The following is a 26571-nucleotide window of genomic DNA, read 5'->3' on the forward strand; positions in this document are numbered from 1 at the left end:
ATACAAATCTGTGTGTATTGTTAAATCGAGATGCTCTCTTGATTCAGGACCTTGAGAGTGATGTTAGAAACACATTGATACAATTCTTTTAAGACATACTTCAAAGGATCCTCAAAGGAGGGGGTAAGGAATGCCAGCCAACACATAAACTATCATAAATGTCTACGTTCCCACAATGTTATCAGTGTCTTGTCCTTGCTTTCCCAGATGGCATACACTCCCATATAGGAATGTATGGGAAGGTGTTCCTTCTTCTCCTCTCGCTGCTAGTTTTGTTTCTCACTATTCTACTACCCAAAGCAATAAAGCAAGAAGGAGGAGGGGAAAGAATAACAGAGCCAAACCACACTGACTCTCCATGATGTTTCACAGACCAGCTTTATGGAGGGCCCTAAAACCATAGATTACCATTGAGCTTTTACCATGCTTGACATAGACTTTTTCAGGCTGAGATAAAAATATAACCTCAGAAGATCTTAAAAATAAACAACAAATGAGGCAAGTTTCAGAATCCCATTGGATTCTGCTTCACACAGGCTGTGCCTTCAGTTGTTTAAGCTCTAGCTTCGGCAGTGCCAAATCATATAAATAACAAACTTCAATCACTCCTTTACACACATATAGAGAACTCCTGACTAGTGTCAGTATTCTCCCTCACAGACTCTTCCACACTAGCTATCTTCCAGGACTCGCACCCCTCAATACCGATGCGTCTCAGGCCCACAGCTAGTCCTCTGGTCTCAGTCTTGGGTACCTCTACTGACCCCAAGAATCCAGTTCTCCCCTCAGTGTGTAATTGTGTGATCTAGTTTGTACTTGGAGATTGCCTGATGCACTGACAAAATCTCCCTCAGAGAGTTTCAAACCATCTGAAAACTCCCTTTTCCAGACAGAGTCCACTCAGCTCTGTCTGCCACAAGGAGCTCAGCCACTGTGGCCGCTCTCAGCCCCTCATCCAGTTAGTTTTACAACTGCCCAGCCTAAGCCCACTGTCTTCACTTTAGACTGGTATTCTGAAGACTTCTCTCAAAGGCCCCCTGGCTAAGACTAAAAATCCCGAGGTGATTTTCTGCTGAGCAAACCTCAAAAGGATACTTTTCCATTGCTCGGGCAATGTTCCAGCCAATCACTGCAAGCCTGTTTCTCAGCTTCTCAGGCTAAGGTCCTGAGTCCGTCACAGTCACCATCTCAGTAGATAACTCTAATCCATTGCCCTGTAGAAAAGTAACAGCTAACCCATCATCTCTTTGAGATGAACCATCCCAAAGCAGAGACATCTCCTGTTGGCTTTCCCCTGTGAGCAAAGAGCCCCCAACTGCAGAACGTCATAGTCACCCATTTGGTTGCCAGGCTGCCTGGAGATTAAACTCGCACACATCTGCCAGAAACTTTGGGTTTTGTCTACCAGAATATAAAGGGACTTATGTGAGTACTAACAGCCACAACGTTACAGCATCACTCCATGTCTTTGGAGGAATGCTAACCAGGAGGACAGATGGTTTCCAGTCGCTCTGCGTGATCCCCATCTCGGCCGTTGTAGTGGAAAAAGTTGCGCCACCAGGAGCAGTCCAAGCAAGTGGATTTCAGCCTCAACCACAGAATCGCTAGGGAAAGGCTGACAGCCCCAGCAACTATCATTCCGCAGCGCCAGACTCCATAACAGCGAAGCGGGAGGCTCAAGTACTCAACGGATGTCACCTGTGCATAGGGCAATCGAGCCCACCCCAGGAGGGGACCCTGTCAGACTGCCTAAACTTTTGTCCCACGGAACCCAAAACAAAGGATGGTGCCAGCTGAGAAGCAACATCTTCACCTAAAGGCCAAGTATCTTTGTGTAGACCTGGTGTCACCTAGGTAACAATTTGGCTATCCATTGTCACCTTTTAGACATGTTTAACAGCTTTCAATCACCCTCACCCCAGGAGTTTCCCCCCCATTCTTTCCATTAATGGTCATCCTGGAGCCTCCCCCTTGGCCCATTGTTACCTGGAAGTCCAATCAGATAACTAAGGCCAAATCTGCTCATTGGCTAGCTATGAGCATCCAATCAGGGGCTGCCAATTAACTGGCTATTGGCTACTGCATAAGTCCAGCCCTTATGGTCACTGTAGAGCCTCCCCTTTTTCTGAGGTCATGCACCAGCTGACCACCTGTTATCCGCCCCGTACCTCCCATCCTCTTAGGGCTCAGGAGAAGCCTTATAACCTCTGACCCAACCTTTTACACGTGTGCATCTAGCAGTACCCCAATTCCGCTGTCTAGGTACATCCCCGATGGCTGGGGCTAGGGCTGATGGGAGTTGTAGGCAAAAAACATCTGGAGAGCTACCATTGGCCACCCCTGGTATATGGGATACTTAGAGCATAATACTGGATAGCTCCTAAGCCCCTGCTGGCATTCTGCCTTCATAACTGCTTTTAATTTTTTTTTTAAATAAATTTATATAATCCCTCTTTTAATACCCTTCATATTTATATGGCTCTCCTTGTGGAAAGTTTACTTACCTTACTGGGAACACAAGGAGACCAGGGCCTTGACTTCCTGGCTGTGACTTTCTGGTCCTTCCTGGTCTTCTTGCAGAGCCCCTAGGCTAAGAACCACAGGCCAAGATCCCTTTGACTCATGCCTCTGGTGAGGTGCAGCCTTACAAATGCAAAGAGGGTAGAGCCAGCAGTCAGCCCCAGGCAACACTCAGTCAGTTTATTATTATGGACCATGGCCAGCATAGATCAAAACAAATTAATTTACAGAAGATACAGAAAATGCACAGCCATTTGTATGGGAATATTATAGTATAATGTACAAAGACTTAAGGAGGTATTCAAGGGAAGGATTTTTAGATACCTATTCAGGACTTAATGTGAGCTGGAACTTGTGAAGAAATTATACAGGAAGCTCATCTGAGCACTTTTGCAGACTGCATTTTGTGTGCAGCCCACTCCTTTGTATCTTGCATTGTGAGAAGTACTTCTGAGCCACAGTTTGACTTTAAACTAAGCTGAGCTCACAAATAATTTCTGAGAAATCAACCACCGCTCATAATGGTTAACCTGATGTGGCTAACAGGTTCTCAAAACTGCACAGTGGTTCTAGCTGTAGGGAACGTACTGAATGGGCACAGATTAAAAAGCTGTTGTACATATACATGTCTCATCTATTGGACTGTAATACAACAAATAAAAATATGGCACAGAAGGAAGAGAAAAGCATCTTTTCAGTGCAATGTTTGCAAATGTTAGGAAATACAATATAAATAGTCAGTAAATGCAAAAGGCATTTGCCCAAAATAAAAGACAATCACAACCATCTGTTAACACCTTTCCTAACTCTGTATTAATGTAAAGAAATATGTTCTAAATCATCAACAAAATTCCACATTTTGTTCTGTTCAGGATGCCAGCCTCCAGATGGGACCTGGGGATCCCCTGAAATGACAGCTCATCTCCAGACTACTGAGATCAGTTCCCTGGAGAAAATGAAGGGTGGACCCTATGGCATTGTACCCCACTGAGATACCTGTCCTCCCAGGCTCCACCCCTAAATCGCCAGGAGATTCCCATTCTGGAACTGGCTACCCTATATTCAGTACAGTGGAAATGTCTTCATTGGCATTTGAGCTGCCAGCTCATGTATAAGGAGAGACAGTTTGGTGTAGTGGTTAAGTGTGCGGAGTCTTATCTGGGAGAACCAGGTTTGATCCCCCACTCCTCCACTTGCACCTGCTAGCATGGCCTTGGGTCAGCCATAGCCCTGGCAGAGGTTGTCCTTGAAAGGGCAGCTGCTGTGAGAGCCCTCTCCAGCCCCACCTACCTCACAGGGTGTCTGTTGCGGGAGAGGAAGGGAAAGGAGATTGTGAGCCGCTCTGAGACTCTTCGGAGTGGAGGGCGGGATATAAATCCAATATCTTCATCTACCTCACAGGGTGTCTGTTGTGGGGGAGGAAGGGAAAGGAGATTGTGAGCCGCTCTGAGACTCTTTGGAGTGGAGGGCGGGATATAAATCCAATATCTTCATCTACCTCACAGGGTGTCTGTTGTGGGGGAGGAAGGTAAAGGAGATTGTGAGCCGCTCTGAGACTCTTCGGAGTGGAGGGCGGGATATAAATCCAATATCTTCATCTACCTCACAGGGTGTCTGTTGTGGGGGAGGAAGGTAAAGGAGATTGTGAGCCGCTCTGAGACTCTTCGGAGTGGAGGGCGGGATATAAATCCAAAATAACTGTAGACTTCATACTGTGGCAGAGGGTCAAGAGGCTGCGTGCTGTTTCCACATGCCCAAGATGAGTTTAGGTTGTGCTGATTAAACGTCATCTCCCTACGTCAGAAGACAAGCCACTGTTAAAATGGAAGTGATATTCTTTTGCAGGCTGTTACTCAAAAGGTTGAAGTCAGTAATCCCATTGGGCATGGCCATATGGGTGTGCCTGAAATGGTTCTTCAGACTCTAGCCTCTGGTCCTAAATATGCTGATGAGAGGAAATGACCTAAACTCCATGTGAAGTCAAAAAGTATTAAATGTTGATAGTAGCTTATATCCAATGGTTATTTCCCCCAGTGGGTCAGCACTGCTTCTAGGGCAGGGGATGCCAACCAGTTCCTCCCTCCACTCCCCACAGAGTGTGCAAGGCTGTTCCTGGTGTGCAGCATTTCAGGAGGCTTGGGGCTGCAGCAGGAAGGGGATGTGGGAGAGTGCTGATCTGCAGCCTCCACTCCATTCACAGCGCTCATTGGGTAGAAAACATTGATATTAACTGCAGCGTCCTTTGCAGTGTTGCCAGGTTTCAGGCTACTTGTTTGCTTACTCATTTATTGATACATTTTCATTTTTTAATTTTTTTTTCAGTTTCTAACTTGCACTACCCTATAAACAGGCTCAGGGCGGTCGCAACAGCCAATGAAATGTCAACTAGTGAAACTACAATAATTCAGTATCACAGTTTACACTACAGTAGTAGTAGTCCACTATTCATGGCACCAATAATACATCTATCCCCAGGCTCCCTGTGTGTACAGGTAGATGTAACTAAGGCTTAGAAGGGTGGGCAGATGAGAGCAGTGTCAGATGGATCTAGTGCAGATGGAGCAAAGCAGAGCAAGGAGAGGCCAATACTGTTCGAATTCTCACCACCTCAACCAAAGGCCTGGTTGAACATCTCCGTTTTTCAGGCCCTGTGGAATTGCATTAAGCTCTGCAGGGCCCAGATCTCATTTGGGAGACTGTTCCACCAGGCAGGGGCCAGAGCCAAAAAAGCTGTGACCCTGGTTGAGGCTAAACAGACTTCCTTCAAGTCAGTAGATATTGGTCTGTAGAGTGTGATGCTCTTTGGGAGATGCAGGGGTGGCCAACGGTAGCTCTCCAGATGTTTTTTGGCTACAACTCCAATCAGCCCCAGCCATTTGCCAAAAAACGTCTGGAGAGCTACCGTTGACCACCCCTGGGAATGTATTGGGAAAAGCAGTCCTGAAGATATGTAACTTGTTCCTGGACCACAAAGGGCTTTGAAGGTTAAAACCAACACCTTAAGCCTGACCTGGTATTCAGCCGGAAGTCAGTGTAGCTTGTATATGTGCCCTAAGTGGTGTCCCTGTAAGGACACATGTTGTATCAGCTGAAACTTCTGGATCAGTCTCAAGGGGAGTCCAGTATAAAGTAAATTACAGTAGCCAACCTGGAGGTGACCATTGCATGGATCACTGTGGCTAGGTCTCTCAAGTACCTTACCCAGAAATGGGAGATTCAAAACTGAGCTTTTTGCTCATGAACTTTATAAAAGGCAAAATATGAAATATAAACATTCACTTACACGATCAGGATATTTGTTTATAAATGTGAAAGACATGCTGCAGGATTCCTTTGCGTGAAAAGACTGTGGCACTCACATCTGTCTTCCACTCTGGAAGGCCTCTGGCTCAGCTGTTGCCTGGCAGCTGTCAAATGGAAGCCATTCCCAAGTTAGCAGATGCGTAAATCACCACATGATAGGCATGCCAGAGAGAAGCCTCATTTATTTATTTTAGTATATTTCTATTCCGCCCATTCCCCGTAGGGCTCAGGGCAGAGTACAGCATATGATAAAACAATAAAATACAATAAAACATTTTAAAAACTGACAGCTCAACAGCACTCAGAGAAGTTTACCATCGCACATATTGCCCAGCCTTCCCTTTCATGTCTGAGGAACCATGGCTACTGGGAGAACTGTACAAGCAGGCAAAGGAAAGAAGGGCTAAATAGCTGGGATAGGAAAGGAGCTCACTCTTCAGATATATTCGGGCAGGTAGCCGTGTTGGTCTGAATCAGCAGAACAAAGTTCAGTGGCCCCTTTAAGACCAACGAAAAAGGGGCTTAAAGGCCCCTTTAAGACCACAGAGTTCAGTGGCCCCTTTAAGACCAACGAAGTTTTATTTTGGGTTTAAGCAGAACCATCCCCTATATGTAACCATTAAATATAGGTAGAGGGTGCAGAGGGTATTGCCAGGAAGGCAGCTTTATTATTATTTATTTATTCTGTATTATATTGTATTTTATTTATATGCCACCCTTCTCTTCAAGAAGGGCTCGGGGCGGCTAGCAATGTAGTAAAATACATTAAGTTAAAACAAAATGGTAAAAATATTCATTATGTTGCAGATGGTGAACATAATTTGTTCAGCGCCTCCTGGGTGAGGCTTCTGGAAAATGGGGGTGGAGTATGAGAGTGCCAGGCTACTCAGTGTCCTGTCACTGCCTCCACAGAATGCCTGGTGGAAGGAACGTCTCTGTCTTACATGCCCTGCGGAAAGGAAGTTAATCCTGCAGGATCCACTCTCATTAGCCCTTGACGCATTAGCTTGACTTTCATTAGCCCTTCCTGGCAGCTTCCCCACCCTCTACCCAGTGTTCCCCCTAAGATGAGTTAGTGTGAGCTAGCTCACAGTTTTTTTAGCCTCTGGCTCACATGTTTTTGTCCTAGCTCAGGAAAAATGGGCAAACTAATTTATGCAGTAGCTCACAGCATCAATGCCAGTAGCCAGGGGTCATTTCATAGAAAAAGCTTTCCAGGAACTCATTAGCATAACTTATTTGCATATGTTATTTGCATAGGCCACACCCTCTGACATCACTGGAAGTGTGTCAGAAGGCAACACCCACCACTCAGGATCCACCCCCAAATCTCCAGGTATTTCCCAACTCAGAGCTGGCAATCTGGAGAAAAATTACAGTATTTGCTGGCGTATAAGACTACTTTTTTGCCCTGAAAAACATGCCTCCAAGTGGGGGGGTCGTCTTATACGCCGGGTGCACTTCAGTTGGGATAGACATAGCTGCCCATAGTGGCCTTCCGATGCTTGCCCGGTGCCCATAGTGGCCTCCCGATGCCCGCCCACCTCGTTCTACATACCGTCCAGTATCGCGCGGTATCCAGCACGGCTGCGGCGGGTCATCAGCGTGGCTGCGGCATCAGCAGCGAGACAGGTGCCAGCCTTTTCGGCGTGACCGGCCCGTTCTGCTCAGCGGGAAGCAGCGGCGCTCTGGCCCGCCCCTTGTCTACGCAGAGCTCGCACATGCGCACTAGTGCCGGTCACAGGGAGATGCAGGGGCGGGCCGGAGGCGCTGCGGTCGCACTGCGGCCGTACAATGGTGTGCAGAAGAGGGGGTAGTCTTATATGGCGAGTATATAACAATCTCTATATTTTGTGTTTTAACAATTTATTGATAACATATGGTTACAATATTTAATTATATCCTTTCTATCTCTAACCCATATGATATTTTCAATCCCCCCTCCCTCCATTACTAGACTTCCACTGAAGTTATATGAGTTCAATTATAAAGGTACCCCCAACCAATCAAAGGTGAATGTCTTTCTCTTCTCATTCATACTAAAAAATTGTCCAATGTCTTTTTACGTTCCACTCTTGCTCTATATATCCTTTAAATTTCTTCCACTCATTTTTAAACATGTCTAAACAAACTCTATATTTTGAGTGGAAATGTTGGGGGGTCGTCTTATACGCCCAGTCGTCTTATACGCCGGCAAATACGGTAGTTCAAAAGCACAAAGAAAACAGCCAATATGTTAAATGATTTCAATATCGAACATTTATTGGAGGGCATGCATGGCCCGTCAAGTTACTTTTTTTGGGGGGGGGGAGATGGGGGATAGATGACAGGGAGATATAGAGAAAGGAAGGAGAGGTGGGGGGGGGTGAGAGAGAGAAAGAAGGGGAGAGAGGCTTCTCAGTCTGCACTCCACACACAGGGAAATTATCTGGCTGCTTAGTTTGCAACAGCTCTTGAAACCAACCCTTTTCTGGACAGGTTTTTCTTTAGTAGTGACTGGGACTTGCCACTTCTTTCTGGCTTACACCATTTTTCTTTCATGGTTAATTTTATTTTGCCCTAATATGATTGGTCCAGTAAAAGGCCTTACATTGATTTTATTCTTGTTTCTGTAATTTTACTTTTCCAGTAACAAGACTGGGCTTTTTTCATCTGCCTTTTTCTCATACTGATCATCACAGTGTTTTTTCCCCCTGCTCCTTTTATTGTTTTTGCTTTACCATTTTACATTGCTTCAACAGCCATCTTATAAGCTCTGGGTACCCTATGCTGAAGGGCACTATATGCCCTTCCCATCCTATCTCTTGGTGAGACAGGGCAGCCCACTTCCTCCATAAAGGGGGGGAAAGTCCTCCATCCTCTCTCTTGGGGAACTGAACCTGATTTGTGAGGACATTTCCAGAACTGCAGACTGCTTCTAGGGTGCAGGGGAAAGAGACCTATCGGAGAGAAAGGGTAGCCCACTTCCTCCAAAAGGTGTGTGAGGGGAAAGCCCTCAGTCCTCTCCCCTGGGGAACTGACCTGATTTGTGGGGAAATCTCCAGGAAAGACCCGGAGGCTGGCTCCTTTGCTGTGAGAGAGAGAGAGAGGGGTGGAAAAAGAAGACATCCAGCCAAGTAGGACTAGGAACGTTGCCCCCTCCTCACAACTTACCAAGCTGTAGCCAGTCCAGCAGGATCTCCAGATAGGCAGTAACTCCAAGCAAGGCTTCAACTTCTCCCCTTGCAGGGCTGAGGGAGTGGGGCCTGATTTCCAAAGAACCTATACTGCCTTTGAAAAGCTGATACTGTAGCCCAGGGGTGGCGAACGGTAGCTCTCCATATATTTTTTGCCTACAATTCTCATCAGCTCCAGCCATTGACTATGTAGGCAAAAAACATCTGGAGAGCTACTGTTGGCCACCCCTGCTGTAGCCTTTGGAGCTGCAGCTGATCGCAAGAGAAACAGAGCTGGAGCAGAGACAGGCACAAAGAACTTCTCCATATGCTGCTGCCTTATAAGGTAATAAATAAATAAATACTTTGTTTCTTCTTTCCCAGAAATCATTCCTGTGGGTTCCTGCTGGAAATGAGCCCTGCCAGTAGCTAACAAAAGTAGAACTTTTGCTCACAAGTCTCCACAGCTTAGAGCAGGGGTGGTGAATGTCAGACCCAAAGGCCATTTACGGCCCTCAAGGTCACTTGGTCTGGCCCTCGGGGATTGCTGGGCCGAGCTGAGCCATGTGGCAGCCTCCCTGGGGCCCAGTTGGCTAGCAAGGATTGTGGTGCCCAGCTGTGCTGTGCAGTGGCCTCCCTGGGGTACAGCCATGCTGTGCAGTGGCCTCCCAGGTGCCTGGCTGGTTGGCCAGGATCACTGTGGAGCCTGGAAAAGTCACTGTCACAGATCAAGTAAGTTCCCCCCTCATTTCTTTATTTTCCTTTCTTTCTATTTCTTCCCCCCATTTCTTTGTTTCCCTTTTTCCCTTTCTTCCCCCTTTCTTTATTTCTCTTTCTTCCTCTTTTTTCCTTAAATTTCATTTCCCCTTATTACCCTTTCTTCCCTCCATTTCATTTTCCTTTCTTTCCCCCATTTTTTAATTTCCCTTTCTTCCCCCTTTCTCTCTTCTTTCCTTCCTCCCTTTCTCTCTGTGGAGCCTGAGTGGTGGCCATTGTGAAGGACAGCTTCTGGGGTATGTGGGTGCCTTTAAAGGTCTGCTGGGAGCAGCAGCAGTTTCCTCATGAAGGGAGGGAGGGGTGGTAGGGATGGGGAGTGGGAACCAGCTACCAGCCTGTGGCTTTTTCCGTGCTGTCAGTTCTGAATGTCTGGAAAGCAACCTTGCCATTCAAATCAGCTCAATAAGCTAATACCTCTGAGCATCAGGTAAAATTTTGTGTGAAGGCGTAACATTTGAAATGGCCACAGAGGTATTCAGGAGTCTCCTACACAGCATCTGAGATACATACACAGCATTTCTTCCTAATACATCAGAATGGCTTTGTTCGTACCTGGGAGGGAAATCTGTGTTTGAATTCTGGAAAGATAGCTATCTATTGTGTCCACTTCTTTCCACCCTGCCTCCAAGGGGCTCAGAACAGCATACACATTTCTTCCTTTCTCAATTTGTCTGCACAGCAGCCTTGTGTGGTGAATTGGATTCTGAGGAAGAAAGCAAACGGGCTCATGTCATCCAGAGATCTTTGTAGTAGAGTCTACATAATAGTTCCTTCTAAGCTGTGCTAGTGGGTGCTGGCACGTAAATTTTTAAAAGGCTGCTCATAGATTTCTCCTGCCCACTGATACTGCCTCAGCCTTTTGGAAACAATGGCGGATGTAGGCACCTCCTTCTGGGGTCCATAAAATTGGACCCCCTGGTCCAATCTTTTTGAAACATGGAGAGGTTTTTAATTGGTGCCTCTACCTCAAAACACAGAGCCCCAGATTGATTCTTCATTATAGCCTATGAGGTCACTGACTATAATGGTCCCTGTAGGCTACAATGGAGCTGGGGGAGTAGGGTTGCCAGTCCCCAGGTGAGGGCAGGGGATCCCCTGGTTTGGAGGCCCTCCCCCCGCTTCAGGGTCATCAGAAAGTGGGAGGGGAGAGGGAAATGTCTGCCGGGCACTCCATTATTCCCTATAGAGACCAATTCCCATAGAGTATAATGGAGAATTGATCCATGGGGGTGAATATACCTGTTCTCCATAGGCCAAGCATACCAATATAATGGACTGGGCTGGGGTAGCGTGTGGCTTGCAAATAACAGTCAGATAGACTTTACTTTCTCAAAGATAGATGAAGCTTTATTATTTGTTACAGGTGTTCTGTTCCCCATCAGGGCCTTGCCCAGGAATAACCATTGTCAGACAAATCCTTCTAAAATAGTCCAGTACTCCCTCCCCCTCGTCACCACCCAACATTCTGGTCAAAGCAATCAAAACCCAATATTTTTCTCCGTTAACCAAAACACTAATATTTCAAAGGGGCAAGGTATTATCAAAAGGACATGACCAGATGGCAGATAGAGGCAGGTTTAACTCATGAGTGTTTCTAGACTCTAAGCAGGTCGCATGGGAATGCATTTCATGTTATAACTGAATTCTCTCAAGGATGTGCGATATCCTCAGATGGCCAGGCACAAAGGAAAATGGGAATGGGGAGAAGAAGGGGGAGGTGGGGGATGCAAAAGAGAAATGAAACGGAAGAGACCATGTTCAGCTAATACACATAACGGTCAACTATATGAATATAACACAGATAAAAGTAAGAGGTAAAGGAACTGAGTCGTTACTGACCCATGGGGTGACATCACATCATGATGTTTTCATGGCAGATTTTTTACGGGGTGGCTTGCCATTGCCTTCCCCAGTCATCTACACTTTCCCCCCAGCAAGCTGGGGACTCATTTGACCAACCTTGGAAGGATTGGAAGGCTAAGTGAACCTTGAGCCAGTTACCTGAACCCAGCTTCCACCAGGATAAAACTCAGATCGTGAGCAGAGCTTGGACTGCAGTACTGCAGCTTATCACTCTGCACCACAGGGCTTGATATAACACAGATACTACACAGCATAAAGCAATAAGATACAAGAAACAGCAGAAACCTGGGAGGGGTTCTGGCAGGTAGACCTCTTCTCTGGAGGTCAGGTCTACCAATATAATGGAAAGGGGTGGGTGAAATTTGACTTGATTCTGTTTTCTCTTATAATATATACATTAGTCTTAAAATATAGTTTAAATATAATTTATTCTGAGATTTTTACAAGGTTATGGAAGTAATCTAAAAAACTGATGTATGTGATATCAAATGTAGACTCATTCACAACTTCAATGGTACTAGCTGTTTTTGCTCACAAGGTAGAGTTTCTGCTCACAACACTGTGGAGCTTAGAGGAAACATTGGTCTGGATCTGAATCTATTATTTCCCAGCTCCTAGCCCAACGTTCTGATTATCGACTGCTGTGTTGCTAAGAACAAAGAACCGCCATCTATAATACGATCATGGAACTATTTAAACTGGCAGAACCAGCGCCAGAACAGTTATTGCTGCCAGACACATTTAATGTGATTTGAATTATGTATTTTAACTTAACTAACTGGTTTTTATATGTTTAATTTTTTAATTGTTAAATTTAAAGTTTTATCCATTTATGTTAATGTAAGAATTGTTGTTAGCCGCCCTGAGCCGCCTAGGCGGGGAGGGCGGGATATAAATAAAAATTTATTATTATTATTATTATTATTATTATTATTATTATTATTATTATTATTATTATTATTATTATTATTATTATTATTATTATTATTATTATTGTTATTATTATTATTACTTTACCACAGTGGCCCTTGCTGGTTACATTACATGCAATGTATGTTAAGTCTGGTTTCTATTTATCTTCCAGGACTCTACATTACCTTTGTTCTAGCTAGCACTCCCATCCAGAGCAGCACAGAATCAGGTAAGTTTCTCCTGGGTCAATAAGCTTTTAAAACAGCATTAGAACACCCAATTAAAGCTACTGCTTCTTGATTTAGCTTGTTTTAATTATTTGATTGCTATTTGATTGAGCTTGATTTAGTGCTTGTAAAAAGAGCTGTAGTGTTAAATGCATAGATAGATAACGAAGAGCCTAGGGGTGATCAGTATCATCTCTGCCTCATGAGTAGGGCAAAAACCGGTCTGGAAGGGGTCCAGGATGTTAGCATCCTTCAAGAAAATCTGGAGCTGTGTGGCCATAGCCCTCTCCACTACCTTACCCAGGAATAGTAAGTTAGACGCTGCACAATAGTTGGTAAGGACCATTAGGTCCAAATATGATTTTTAAAGAGGGTGGACCTCTACCCTCTTTATTTAAATTAAGTTCAAAGAACTCTTACAACTTTTTATTGTAGTCCCCCTCCATTGTCTCTTTTAAAAGCAATGTTTAATTTAATCTCCATCTTTATTTCACAAATCTTACTTACAGGATCCGAAAAAAATCCTTCCTAAAATCTCTCTTCTTGTAACCTTAATAGCTAGGTCTCTGAAAAATAAGTGAATTCTTCAGAATTACCATTTTTCTGTCTCCATATTTCAACTAAACCCAAGTTGTCCATCATATTAAAAAATGGGTTTTGGCAATTTACCCTGGGTAATCTTAATGTTATTTTTTAAAAATCTGTCCATTTATGAGATCATATCATTCCAATCACCCACCAAACACCAACTTTCATAAGACAAGGCAAAAAGTCTGTCCATAAGTTGTTTTTAAAATAAACCCTTATCTCATTCGGGGAATAAATTCCCAACACCATCTTGACCCCACCAGAATTCATTTCTACCCCCACAAACCTACAATGCTCAATCAAACTGTTCCACTTCTGGTTCAATTGAAGGTGTATATAGAATATCACTCCGGGATTTATTTATTTTGGGGTGGGGGGGGGCGTTATATCTGTTGAGACAAAGTCTTTCTCCAAAGGTTTGTAAGTCAAATATTTTTCATTCTTTTCTCTAATATGGGTCTCTTGCGAGCATATAATGCCATATTTTGATTTTTTTTAAAAAAAAAATTCTCCCCCCCCCCCAAAAAAAAATTGGGGTGCATTTGTGCCATTTATATTCCATGCATTAAAAACTTATAATCTTTATTTCATGTTTAAGTTCAAGAAAGTCAATATTTCAATCCTGTTCTTTGCTCCCTTCCTTTTCCAAGTCAGGTTGTCTCTGTTGTGTATCTAGTGTCTCCTCTTCTGGAACTGCAGACTCAAAGTTACTTTTAAATCTTCCCAAAAATTCTCTTCTCTAACAGGTATTTCTTTCATAACCATTATAACTGTGTTATCCATTCTCAATTTTATTTTAAAATGATGCAAGACCTTTTTTTGGAGGATGTTAATATAGTCAGTATGATGGATACGATTTAGGAAAAATAGGCAAAAAGTATTTCTCCCCTGGTGGGGAAGTGTGCTGAGAAGAATTTGATCTCAGTTTATAGCATGATCAAATTCTAACATTGCTGATGTGCTTTCTTTTTATCAAGAGCTCACCAACCATAACAAAACCTCTTCCTGGCCAGAAGGATATGAGCATTGCAGTGTGGATTCTTTGAGATGTCATGGTAACAATGCTATTTTACTTTCTGTGTAATTTGGGTGCATGAAGAGAAAGAACTAATGTTGAATCCGGGGAGTATGTGAGCCTGATGCCAGCATCACAAGACTGAACATTCTGCCCCTCCACCACCACCTCCCAGTGGTATCTCCTGAAACTTCCCAGTTTAAGGCTGAACTTTGTATTAGGTTGCCCAGAGGGACACTTTGTATATGATAATGGATTTCACAGCTATTTCTGCTCCCTGCAGTGAATTATTTTCAGGGTGAGGTGGCACTAAGAACCATTCTCCTTGATAAAGAGATGGTGTCAAGCATGAGATTTCAAAATAACCAGTCCTTGGATTTTGAAACAAACTTAGGTTTATTGATAATCCATGTGGCTCATTCGAGCTGAAGATTGGAACTTGATACTTTGTAACACTAGAATACATGCTTTAAAATGGCACATCAAAGGTTCTATAAACAATTCTACATTCACGTGTGAAATTCACACGCTGGGTTCCTTATCTATATTGTGGCTAGCACATCCTGGGTTCAGGCCTGGCTGAGCCTGAGAACAATTCCCAGGAGGTCTTATCTTCAAAGAGGACATTCCTGCATCTGTTAGTAAAAGCGAAAGAAGAAAGGTGGGGGCTGCTACTTTGATGTGCCCATATTTAATTCTGGGTTAGTAACAACTCTAAAATCTGGATTCTATAATATAAAAGTAACAATTCTGAAATCCAGCTTCTATAGTATAAAATGAGTATACAATGCTTGACATACTGCCCCCCCTAAGCTCTTGCTCGGGGTTTATCTGGATGCAGTAGGTAAAATCTTTTGAGGAGAAGTGGGGCCCAGAGGTCGGATGCTTTCACCCATTCATCACAACTGGGGGGAAAATACTTCCAGTGCACTAGGTAGTACAACACCCCTCTTTTCTCTTTCACATCCAATATCTCCTGCACCTAATGATGACTCTGACCCTTCACTTGAATAGGTTTGGGCTCCGGCGGGCGGGGGTGCCAACTCGTAGCCCCCGGATCTCGCCGAAGAAGGCTGCAATGGAAAACAGGATGAATTTTACTAAACAGTTTTGATAATTCTTAATTCTACTGTCACTTGTTTATTACCCTCTTTATTTTAAAGGGCCCAAGGTATTTGTAAGCAAGTTTCTTGGAGGTCTGTGGCAATTGCAGGTTCTTTGTAGATAGGAGCACAGTCTCTCCTACTTTAAAGTCCCATTCTGGGGTGTGCTTTTTCTCATAATGTGCTTTATAGTCCTGTTTGGCTGCATCCAGGTTTTCTTGAATTATAGTCCACCCCTTCCCCAACGTCTCCCACCACCGCTGACAAGAGGAATGGGGTTTGGTTCCATTGTCCTCGGGCAACAGGGGGAACGGTTTTCCCTCATAACCATTCACAATTTTAAACAGGGATGCTTTGGTTGAACTACGGAGGCTATTATTGTATCCCTATTCTGCAAATGGCAGCAGCTCCACCCAATTGGTCTGTTGATAGTTCACAAAGCACCATAAATACTGTTCTAGAAGCGCGTTTACGCGTTCCATCTGCCTGTCCATCTGGGGATGATAGGCGGAGCTCAACCCCTGTTCCATGCCTGTTAGTTTGCAGAACTCCTGCCAGAAGTTGGCAACGAACTGCGGGCCGCGGTCGTTAATGACCTTATCGGGGAAGGAGTGGACTCTAACAATGTGTTGGAAAAATAGGTACGCCAGTTTCTTTGCTGCGGGCAACTTTTTGCATGGAATGAAATGTGCTTGCTTTGAAAAGGTGTCCACTACTACCAGTATTGCGGTCCTGCCCTGAGAGTCCGGCAGCTCCGCTATAAAGTCCATAGATATTACGGACCATGGCCGCTCTGCAGTCTGAGTGGGTTGAAGGAGACTGGGGGGCTTTCCACCTTGCCTTTTCGCCATTATACACACTGGGCAAGTTACAAATTCTGAAATGTCTTTCTTCATTTGAGGCACCAGAATTGTCTGTTGACCAGATGTAACATCTTTACATAACCGAAGTGGCCAGACAGTTTATTACAGTGACAGTGTTGTAATATCTCTTGCCTCAGTACTTTTGGAACATACAGTTTCCCATCGTGATACCAAAAGCCCCCTGTCCCTTTAGTTAGACCTTCTAGCTTTCCCTCACCTTCTGCTTCTTCTATCAGTCTATTACCCCCCCCCCCCCCACACACACACACGGCTCTGGTGCTCCCTTTTTCTTCCCTGACTGGGTAGTCATGGCGCCGGCCACCACACTGGGGGGAATGATGCAGTCCACCACTTCCTCCCTCTGACTCTCGTGTTGGGGCAGTCTGGATAGCGCGTCAGCTAAGAAATTTTTTGCCCCGGGAATATGTTTCAGGGTGAAGTCAAATCCTGCCCACCGAATCTGTTTTTCAGTTAATTTCCTCTGGCCAGTCAGCGCTTCTAAGTTCTTATGATCGGTCCAGATCTCAAATGGTACCCTCGCCCCCTCCAGCCAGGACCGCCATGTTTTTAATGCAAAAGTTACTGCAAATGCCTCCTTGTCCCACACCGACCAGTTGCGCTGCTCTGGTGAGAATTTTTTAGAAATGCAAGCGCATGGTCGCAATCTCCCTTCTGAGTCTCTTTGCATTAGTATGGCTCCTACGGCCACTTTGGAGGCGTCGCATTGGACCACGAAGGGTTTAAGTTCATCAGGATGGCTTAATACTGGTTTGCTTGTAAACAACCGTTTAAGTTTCTCGAAGGCCTTTTGGCAGGTGGGAGTCCATGCTAGCTTCCCTCCCGGCTTCTTCGCCTCCGGCCCCTTCCCTTTAGTCTTAAGCAAGTCTGTTAGGGGTAACATCACCTGGGTGAATCCCTGAATGAAGGTTCTATAAAAATTTGCGAACCCGAGAAAGGATTGTAGCTGTCTACGTGTCCTCGGAGGTGCCCAATCTAATACTGCCTGTATCTTAGTGGGGTCCATGGCAAGCCCCTTCCCGGAAACTCTGAATCCTAGATAATCGAGTTCAGTTTGATGGAACTCACACTTGGACAGTTTCGCAAGCAACTTGTGCTCATACAAGGTGGAGAACACCCTCCTTACTAACTGTACGTGTGAAGCCAGGTCTTTGGAATAGATAACCATGTCATCCAGGTACACCACTACCCCCTTGTACAAGTATTCTCTCAGAACCTCATTGATAAAGTTCATAAACACTCCTGGAGCCCCCTGTAATCCAAAAGGCATCACCAAGTACTTGAACTGCCCCATTGGGGTGTTGAAGGCTGTCTTCCATTTGTCCCCCTCTTTGATCCGCACTCTAAAGTACATGTCCCTCAGGTCCAGTTTTGTAAAAATGGATCCTTCAGACACTGTACTCAGTAGATCTTAAATCAAGGGGATGGGATACGTGTTGGACATCCAGATCCCATTTATCCCACAAAAATCAGTGCAAAGCCTAAGGCTCCCGTTCTTCTTTTTCCGGAAAAGCACTGGTGCGGCGTGCTGGGAAGTGGCCAGCCGGATAAAGCCTCTTTTGAGGTTTTTGTCTATGAACTTCCTTAGTTCTGCCTTCTCAGCCCACCCCATGGAGTATAGTTTGGATTTAGGCAGCTCCTGGCCAGGGATTAGTTTGATCGCGCAATCGGTGCTTTGATGCGGGGGAAGTTCGTTCGCCTCCTCCTCGCTGAACACTCTGTGCAAGTCTCTGTACTTTCTGGGGATGGACCGAATCTCTTCCACCAACATGCACATTTTTTTGTTCCTGGGGGGTGGATTAGGCCCCCAGGCTCCCAACCAGTGATGGTGTCTGCACCTTCGGTCGGTGAAATATATCGTTTGGTCCCTCCATTGTATGTCCGGTTCGTGCTTAGCTAGCCACCCGACCCCTAATACCACGTCAAAGGAGGAGGAGGGGGCGATCACAAACATTTCTATGTCCCAATGGTCCTCTATCCCTACTGGCACTCCCTGAGCCTCTTCTACACAAGGCTCACCCCCCCCCCCCATTATGGACCCGTCCATTTGCTCGAATTGGATCGGGTGGGGTAGAGGCTTCCGCACTAGTCCTAGAGTGTCTACCAATTTTGGGGTGATAATCTCCCTCATGCACCTGGAGTCAATTAGGGCTCGGGCATGGATAAAGCGTTTAAGCTTTTGATTCAGCAATGTCAATGGTACAAAAAATAAGGATCCAGTTACTCTCACCCACAACGGTGCCGTTAGATCCACGACCTGCCTCCCGGCACCTCTCAGTGCATGTCGCTCTTGTTTTCTGCCAGCTCTGTTCCCCAAGACTCCTCACTGGAGGCATCCACAATTATAGTGTCCTCGTCTAGCACCGTCGACTGTACAGCTGGCATGGGTAATAATGCTAACTTGCAACCAGAAATTCTGATTAAATTAATAACTTTCCTACACTGATTAAAAATGCTTTTCCTAGAACAGTACAAAGTGCACGCTGAGGGCAGACCCACCCTTTCCAAGGGAAGCATGGGTTTTCCAACTGCAGGTAGACTGTAACCATGTTTTCGGTTGGCAGGAGGCACTTCTGGGAGGTGCTGGTGGGGAATTTTAACAAGGTCTGTTTATCCATCACAGACAGTCCCCTGCAATTTGTCCCATCCTGTTCTAGGGGTCCAGTGATCCCCCTCCCAGAACATGATTACAGGGGGTCATCTGCAGTAAGAGAAGAAGACAGAGAAGCTCAGTTCTGTGAGCACTGATGTGCTTGCTTTGTAGAGGATCCATACGCATAGGTCTCTCTTGCATGACAAATTGACTATTTGCAAGGAAAAAAAGGGGGAAGGTCTTTAACTATTCTCTTGCCAATTAGTCATCAGTAAAGAGAACTCAAAATCTACCGGCAGAGTTGCCAGCTTTTAAACTGGTCCTCTGTCTGTCCCTTTAATATCAGTTTGGTCTGCAGCAGCTTTACTTCAGTGCCACAAAAAGCTTCAACTGCCCATTTCTAAACATTAAGTCTTTATCAAAGGGACATGACATTTCTCTCCAGGCCAGTTGGCATCCTTACCTCTACTACAAAATTCCATCTTTATAAGCTGGGAAAGTCCGCAGCATGTGAAGTTATTTGCCAAGTTACTTTTAGGAGTAAATTTAGAAGTAAAGTATCCAAAATCCCAGAAAATTGAGATTCTTAAGCACCTAAACCTGCAGGAATGGAATTCCAGAAAAATTTCTGAAAGCATTTGAAGTTATTTTTATGTTGTGAGCCGTCCTGAGCCTGCTCACAACATAAAAATCCACAATAGTAAAATATACCAACTATAAAATAATACATTCAATAAAATTATACAATTCAGAATTAAAATCAGCATTACGTATCATTTAGCGCTAAGATCTAAGTATTATTCCACTTTGCAGTGTGACAGCATTCTATCTGCGCTGTAAACACCACGTTAGTTAAAGGCCATCTTGAAGAGGATTGTTTTGCAGGCCCTGAGGAATTGGCCAAGATCCCATGAGGCCTGTACGTCTTCTGGTAGCTGGTTCCACCAGTGGGGGGGCGGCGATAAAAAAGGCCCTTTTCCTGGTGACTTTCAGTTTGGCCTCCTTCGGCCCTGGGATTACCAGTGAGTTTTGAGAACCAGATCGAAGTACCCACTGGGGAATGTATGGAGAGAGGTGGTCCCTAAGGTAGACAGGTCCTCGACCATATAGGGCTTTGTAGGTAATAACCAGCACCTTGTAACGAATCTGGTACACTATTGGCAGCCAGTGCAGTTCTCACACCCCGGCTGTATGTGCTCCCACTTAGGGAGCCCCAGTAACAGCCTGGCCACCATGTTCTGCACTAGCTGTAGTTTCTGGGTTTGGCACAGGGGCAGCCCCATGTAGGGGGCATTACAGAAGTCCAGTCTCGAGGTGACCGTTGCATGGATCACTGTTGCCAGGTCGTCACAATCCAGGAAGGGGACCAACTGCCTCACCCGCCTAAGATGAGAAAGCAGATTTAGCTGTGGCTGCTATGTGGGCCTCCATTGTCAGGGCAGGCTCCAGTAGTACCCCCAAGCTCTTGACCTTGTGCGCTATTTTCAGTGGCTCACCGTCAAGCGCTGGTAGAGGAATTTCCCTTCCCGGACCGCCCCGACTCAGGCAAAGGACCTCTGTCTTCACTGGATTCAACTTCATCCTACTCAGTCTGAGCCACCGCCTGCAGCGTCAGATCTAGATTTTCTGGGACACAGTCGGGCCGGCCGTCCATCAGTAGATAGAGCTGGGTGTCAGCAGCATATTGGTGACAGCCCAACCCATACCTCTGGGCAATCTGGGCAAAGGGGTGCATGTAAAATGGTATGCAATAAACAAATAACATAAAATGGTATTTAATAAGCAAATAACATAAAATGGTATGTTATAAGCAAATAATATTTGCAGAAATTTTTAAATAAAATGTGCAGATTTTTGATTCCCATACCTGTGGAGTAGAATGTCTGAAGTAGGGCACCTTCTGCAAGGAGGTTAATGGAATAATTGGAGGTGTTGACTAAAACTGGAAGATGTGGGCTCAAGTGGTGCGTCTCCTGATGGGGCTGGGGCGGGGAGTGCTGTGGCTTGGGACATTCTAACCAGCTGCTGTTCCTTCTTCTTTCCCAACAGAATGCATCATTCCTGGAAACCCTGAAAAAACGGTCAAATGTGTAGATTATGACCCTGGAGAAAATGAAGAAAATGAAATAAACTGTTATTGCGGTAACAAGGCTGTTTTTTTTGTAATTGTGCTGCTGAGTACAGAGTGACTTAATATTGAACCTGGGAAGCAAGAAGCAACACATCTTCCATTTCCACCGCTTCTTAGTGGCATTTCTCGCAGCTTCCCCACCAGGCTGAAATCAAACATATTCCAAACAAGGCCAGCGCTTCCCAGTCAGCCAAGTAGGAGGAGGTGCGGGCCCTGCGGGACCTAGGGCAGTTCCGCAGGGCCTGTAAGACAGCCCTCTTCCGGCAGGCCTATAACACCTAACTGACAATGAGAAAACCTTCTGGATGGAACAAAAATGTACTTGCAGACCGCTGGTTTATTTTATCTCTGTTTTATTAATTATGGTTTAACTGTATTATGTAAATGTCTTTAAATTGAATCTATGTAAATTACAACGTTGTAAGCCGCCCTGAGACACTTCGGTGAGAAGGGCGGGATATAAGTTCAAATATAAATAAATAAATAAGTAGGCAGCCATCTAGGGCATGCTGGCGCCACAGGGTTGGGTGTCCCCTCCTCCCGCTGCTGCGCTTGCCCTTGCTGCCACCCACCAGAAATGCTGCAGCCTGTGGGAGGGTGGCAGAGAGGGGGCACTGTGGGCGGTGGAGGTAGCAAGGGAAAGCAGACTCTTCTAAGGAGTGCACATGCTGCTGCCCTGCCGCTTGAAGCTGGCAGAGCAGCAAAGTGTATGCACTCATTGGAGGAGCCTGCCTTCCTTTGCAGTGGCACATGACACCCCACCCTGCCACTCTTGCCTTCCTAGATCTGTGCTTGAAGCACAGGTCTGGAAAGGGGAGAGCAGCGGTGCGGCAGCAGTGTGTGCACTCCTCAGAACCTGCCTTCCCTTCCCTTGCCGCAGCAAGGCTCCTAGGAGGAGTGCACATGCTGCCACCCCACCACTCTCAACTTTCTGGGCACAGGCAGCAGGGCAGAAAGTCAGGGGGGGGGGCTTGCCTAGAGTGGCAGAGACCCTAGCGCTGGCACTAAGTGCAGCTTAGCTTTTCTGTACGGTCATCAGTTGGTTCAAAAACCTGAAGAGAAAGCATTTAAAGCTCGAGTCAAGGAATAATGCAGTCCAGTAATTCAGCAATATTCCATAAGCATCATAAGGGAGTACAGCATCTTTGCTAAGACTGACGTCTTAGCCCAGGGACTCTCCTTTTAACCCCTCACCCCAACTGTTACATTTTCAAGTACAAACACAGCAAAGCCAAAAGCAGGAACCTGGTTTTGGCACGACCTCCTCCCACCCTCCTTGGAATCCACCCCTAGTTTCACAGTCCAGGTGTCTAATCTATGCTTTCCCAGCATGTCAGTGGAAACAGCTTAACTAAAATATGGCAAGAGGAATACAAAGATGACTCTTGATATTCTGCCCCCCCCCCCGGCTCCCCTTCCACCCGGCTTCTCTGAGCATTCAAGCATTTCTTTTGCAGTTTTAAGAGTGTGCAATTCAGGAATTTCATATGCCTCAAGAGATTCTAAAACAAGTGTTTAAGCAAAACCATCTAGCCGTTTAAAATTTGATTTTTCTTGCTCATTCTCGGGGATTTTCAGACAAAACTCTTTCAGCTCCATAAATCTCAAGTCTTTGCGTTAGGCCCAAAAGCCAGAATGAGAAATTATTCGTAGTTAACTTCAGGATACTAAATCCTATCACTGGTAGGTTACTCATGGTACCAAAACCAAGATTTGCAGTGGCTGTTCCTGAAGATGTGGAAACAGAAGATCCAGTGGCTGCTCTCTCTGGGTTTGACATTTTTCACAGCAATCAGGCAGGGCAGGGTTAAAGATTCTTCCTTCATCACTGGATGTGTGCGCGTGGTTGCAGCAAGGCTATTCCAAGGTCTCCGACGTAATCCACAGAAAAAGGGTTAAAAAGCTCCAAAAGTTCTCTTTCTAGCACATCTAAGGCTTTTAGACAAAAGTTGCAGTATTTCCAGATTGAGACAATCTGAATTCAAAGCTCATTGTCAGAACTTTCTCAGTAATGGCAAGAGAGGGGAAAAAAAGACGTCATCTTAAAATTGAGGCTTGTCTGCACAGCATAGCAGCTTTTTGCCTATTGCTTTCTAAATGCTCTCCAAAACGATCCAGATTAAAAAAAAAACCATTTAGAGTTCAAAAAACAGTCCATGCTATAAGCTACCAGCTTGATGTTAAAAACCAAGAGCCATCCTCCGTTCCAGACTTGGTTTGGCAAGAAGCCAGGACTTAAGCATATTAAAACTTTTGGAGCAAAAGCCTATGCATATGTTCCTAGAGAAAATAGAGGGAAGCTTGATGCAAGGACTGAGATTGGATTCATAGTAGGATATCCCTCAGTGGGAAAAGGCTACAGTCTATGATCCAAAGCTGAATAAGCCCAAACATTCTAATGTTGATAGTGATTTGCCTAGAGCACCCTGTGTACCTGAATCTGATCCTGAGGTTACTGATGATGCTTCTGAAGATTGGTATAGTTGGTTACCTGTAGTGACCACCGGTGAACCAGCAGGTCTGCCTTCTGAAGACTACTGAACCAGAAGGGGAAACGGGGACCGCACCGCAGGGAGCGACAGAACCTCCGCTCTTTTTAAGATGATCAGATGCACTCCTCAGAAGAGCCTGCTTTTCCTTGCCACTTTTTTGGGGGAGGGGGAGGGGATTATCAAGTCTTAAACATTTCTAGCATGACTATAAAAACTATAGTCGATTTGAGCCCAATAACACCTCAAAGACCAAAATTTTTAAGATATAAACATGCACGTTTCAAAGCTCCCTTTGTCAGATTCCTGCAAGCTATTTTCCATCAATGTGCCTTGCCTGGGAAAGAGCTATCTAATCCCACCCCCATGCACACACTTCAAAATTCTTCAGACCAAATTTTCCTAGTTAGTGCATCAGCTTTGAAGTCATGAATATGCCTTAATAATTGTTGTGTGATGAGAGGGTTTCCTCAGACCAGCAGTTCCCAACCTTTTCAGTATGGTCACCCACATGTCCAAATTTAGTTGGTAGAGTGATCTATCCAGGACTGTCTCAAGGATTTTTGGCACCCTAGGCAAACTTTGGCCTTGGCACCCATGTAGTTCCACCATCTACACTGGCTAACCAGATGTTTCTGAGAAACCAACAAAAATTCAACAAATGGTGCAGTCGCCTCATGAACCTAAAGCAAGTAGCATTCTGACATATACAATATTTGCATATGGAAGGTACATTCTAGCCTTTGATCACCCTTTTCTTCCCCACTACTCCCTCTAATCCACCCTAAGATTCTAAGAAACTCATGTAATCATCATCAAATTTATGTCACCCAACCCCTATTACTGCAAGGCTCTGGGCAATGTACAGGAGCATTAAAAATATTTGCCAAATAAAACTAAGAACAAAATAGAAATATGTTATAAAAACATATGACGGATACTAATACATTAATTTTCCTGATTTTGCAGACTGCCAGCTACTTTGTGGGCAGGGGGGGAGGGTGGCAAAGAAGAGCCCCGTGGCACAGAATGTTAAAGCTGCAATACTGCAGTCCTAAGCTCTGCTGACAACCTGAGTTCAATCCCCGGTGAAAGCTGGGTTTTCAGGTAGCTGGCTCGAGGTTGATTCAGCCTTCCATCCTTCCGAGGTTGGTAAAATGAGTACCCAGCTTGCTGGGGGGAAAGCATAGATGACTGGGGAAGGCAATGGCAAACCACTTAGTGGGACAGGGGGAGGGATGGTGGCTCAGTGGCAGAGCATCTGCTTGGGAAGCAGAAGGTCCCAGGTTCAATCCCCGGCATCTCCAAAAAAAAAAAGGGGTCCAGGCGAATAGGTGTGAAAAACCTCAGCTTGAGACCCTGGAGAGCCGCTGCCAGTCTGAGTAGACAATACTGACTTTGATGGACCGAGAGTCTGATTCAGTATAAGCAGCTTCATATGTTCATATGTTCACCCTGTAAAAAAAGGTCTGCCGTGAAAACATTGTGAAAGCAACGTCACCACAGAGTCGGAAACGACTGGTGCTTGCACAGGGGGCCTTTCCTTTCCTATAAAAACAGATGCCGGAGACTAATACATTAATTTTCCAGATTTGCAGACTGCCAGCTACTTTGTGGGCAGGGGGAAGGGTGGCAAAGCAAGCATTAAGAACAGAGGGGGGTGCCAGACAAGATGGAAACCATTGCTGTCCTCAACTAAAGGCCCGGCAGAACATCTCTGCCTTGCGGGCAGTGTTCCCTCTAAGCTGAGTTAGCGTGAGCTAGCTCACAATTTTTTTAGCTTCCAGCTCACCCATTTTTGTCTCAGCTCAGGAAAAATGGCCCTAGAGCAAACTAATTTATGCACTAGCTCACAACTTTAATGCCAATAGTTCACAACTTTAATGCCAGTAGGTCACAAAGTAGACTCTTTGCTCACAAGACTCCACAGCTTAGAGGGAACATTGCTTGCGGGCCCTGTGGAATTGCATAAGATCCCACGGGGCCCTGATGGAATTTGGCAGAGAGTTCCACCAGTGCGGGGCCAAGACTGAAGAGGCCCTAGTCCTATTTAAGGGCTACCAGATGTCTTTAGGGCCAGGGACCGCCAGTAGATTTCTGTCCAGAGACTGTAACTCCCTCCTGAGGACATAATGGAGGAGACATGCTCAGGGAGGTATCCAAGATCACTCCCAGCACAGCAGATTGTGTCAATGTCAATAACCATCAGTACATGTTTAACTTGAACAACAGTACATGCAGCGAGGGAAAAATACCAGCTAATATAGGACATGGAAGATATTGTTTACAGGGTTAGATTCTGTAAACAATGAAAAGGGCAGGGGCATCCATTAGGAGGCTTCACTACACACTTTTGGGTCCTGACCGACAGGTTGGGAAACTGCTGAAAGGGAAGGCCACCAGTCTTTGCGTTCTGAGAGCTCTTTTCAGAGAGCCTGATGTCTCAATGGATATGTCTCAATGGATATGACTCAGAATCCCATGAGCTACTTCTCAGTTCCTGAGATTTCATCATTCAGTGCATTCAGGAGACAATCAACAGGCAGATCGCAAAGCTTGTTTTCCTGTATTGCAGATATCAATGAGTGCGAAAAGCCTGACAGGTGTGGAAGACATGCCCGGTGCAACAACACTTATGGAAGCTACCACTGCAGCTGCATAGAAGGATTCCACACCAGCACTGGGAAGAGCACCTTCAAGAATGCCAATGAGGTCACATGCAATGGTAAGGGTTCTTGTGTTGTCTGAGGCACAGCATTTCTCTTTGTTCATATTCCGACAGCAACAGAGGCTTCAGTATGGTAGTGCCATTTTTTTTGCATGCACAGGGATTCTCTCACTCTATTCTGAAGAAAATAGATTGAACAATTACAGATGAGGCAAAATAACGATCTAATGTGGGTGTGAACATCTCACAAACTACACGGTGGCTCTTTTGTTTCCAGTCACTGCATGAATTGGCCCATATATTGTTGGCCAACTTTGCTATTGGTGGTCAAGAGTCCAGTATGAGG

General features: G+C 45.3%; 1 protein-coding gene across 1 annotated transcript in view; it reads left to right on the forward strand.

Moving 5' to 3' along the window:
* The window catches only part of ADGRE5 (adhesion G protein-coupled receptor E5), a 121532-nt gene that overhangs the window by 19795 nt on the left and 75166 nt on the right, over positions 1-26571 (forward strand). Inside the window, exons 2-5 of the mRNA XM_060240703.1 lie at positions 12703-12759; positions 14323-14400; positions 20987-21079; positions 26133-26282. Of these exons, the coding sequence (XP_060096686.1) occupies positions 12703-12759; positions 14323-14400; positions 20987-21079; positions 26133-26282 (378 nt within the window). The remainder of the gene's footprint in view (positions 1-12702; positions 12760-14322; positions 14401-20986; positions 21080-26132; positions 26283-26571) is intronic.

The sequence above is a fragment of the Heteronotia binoei genome, chromosome 5 (assembly GCF_032191835.1).
Source record: "Heteronotia binoei isolate CCM8104 ecotype False Entrance Well chromosome 5, APGP_CSIRO_Hbin_v1, whole genome shotgun sequence".
Lineage (NCBI taxonomy): Eukaryota > Metazoa > Chordata > Lepidosauria > Squamata > Gekkonidae > Heteronotia > Heteronotia binoei.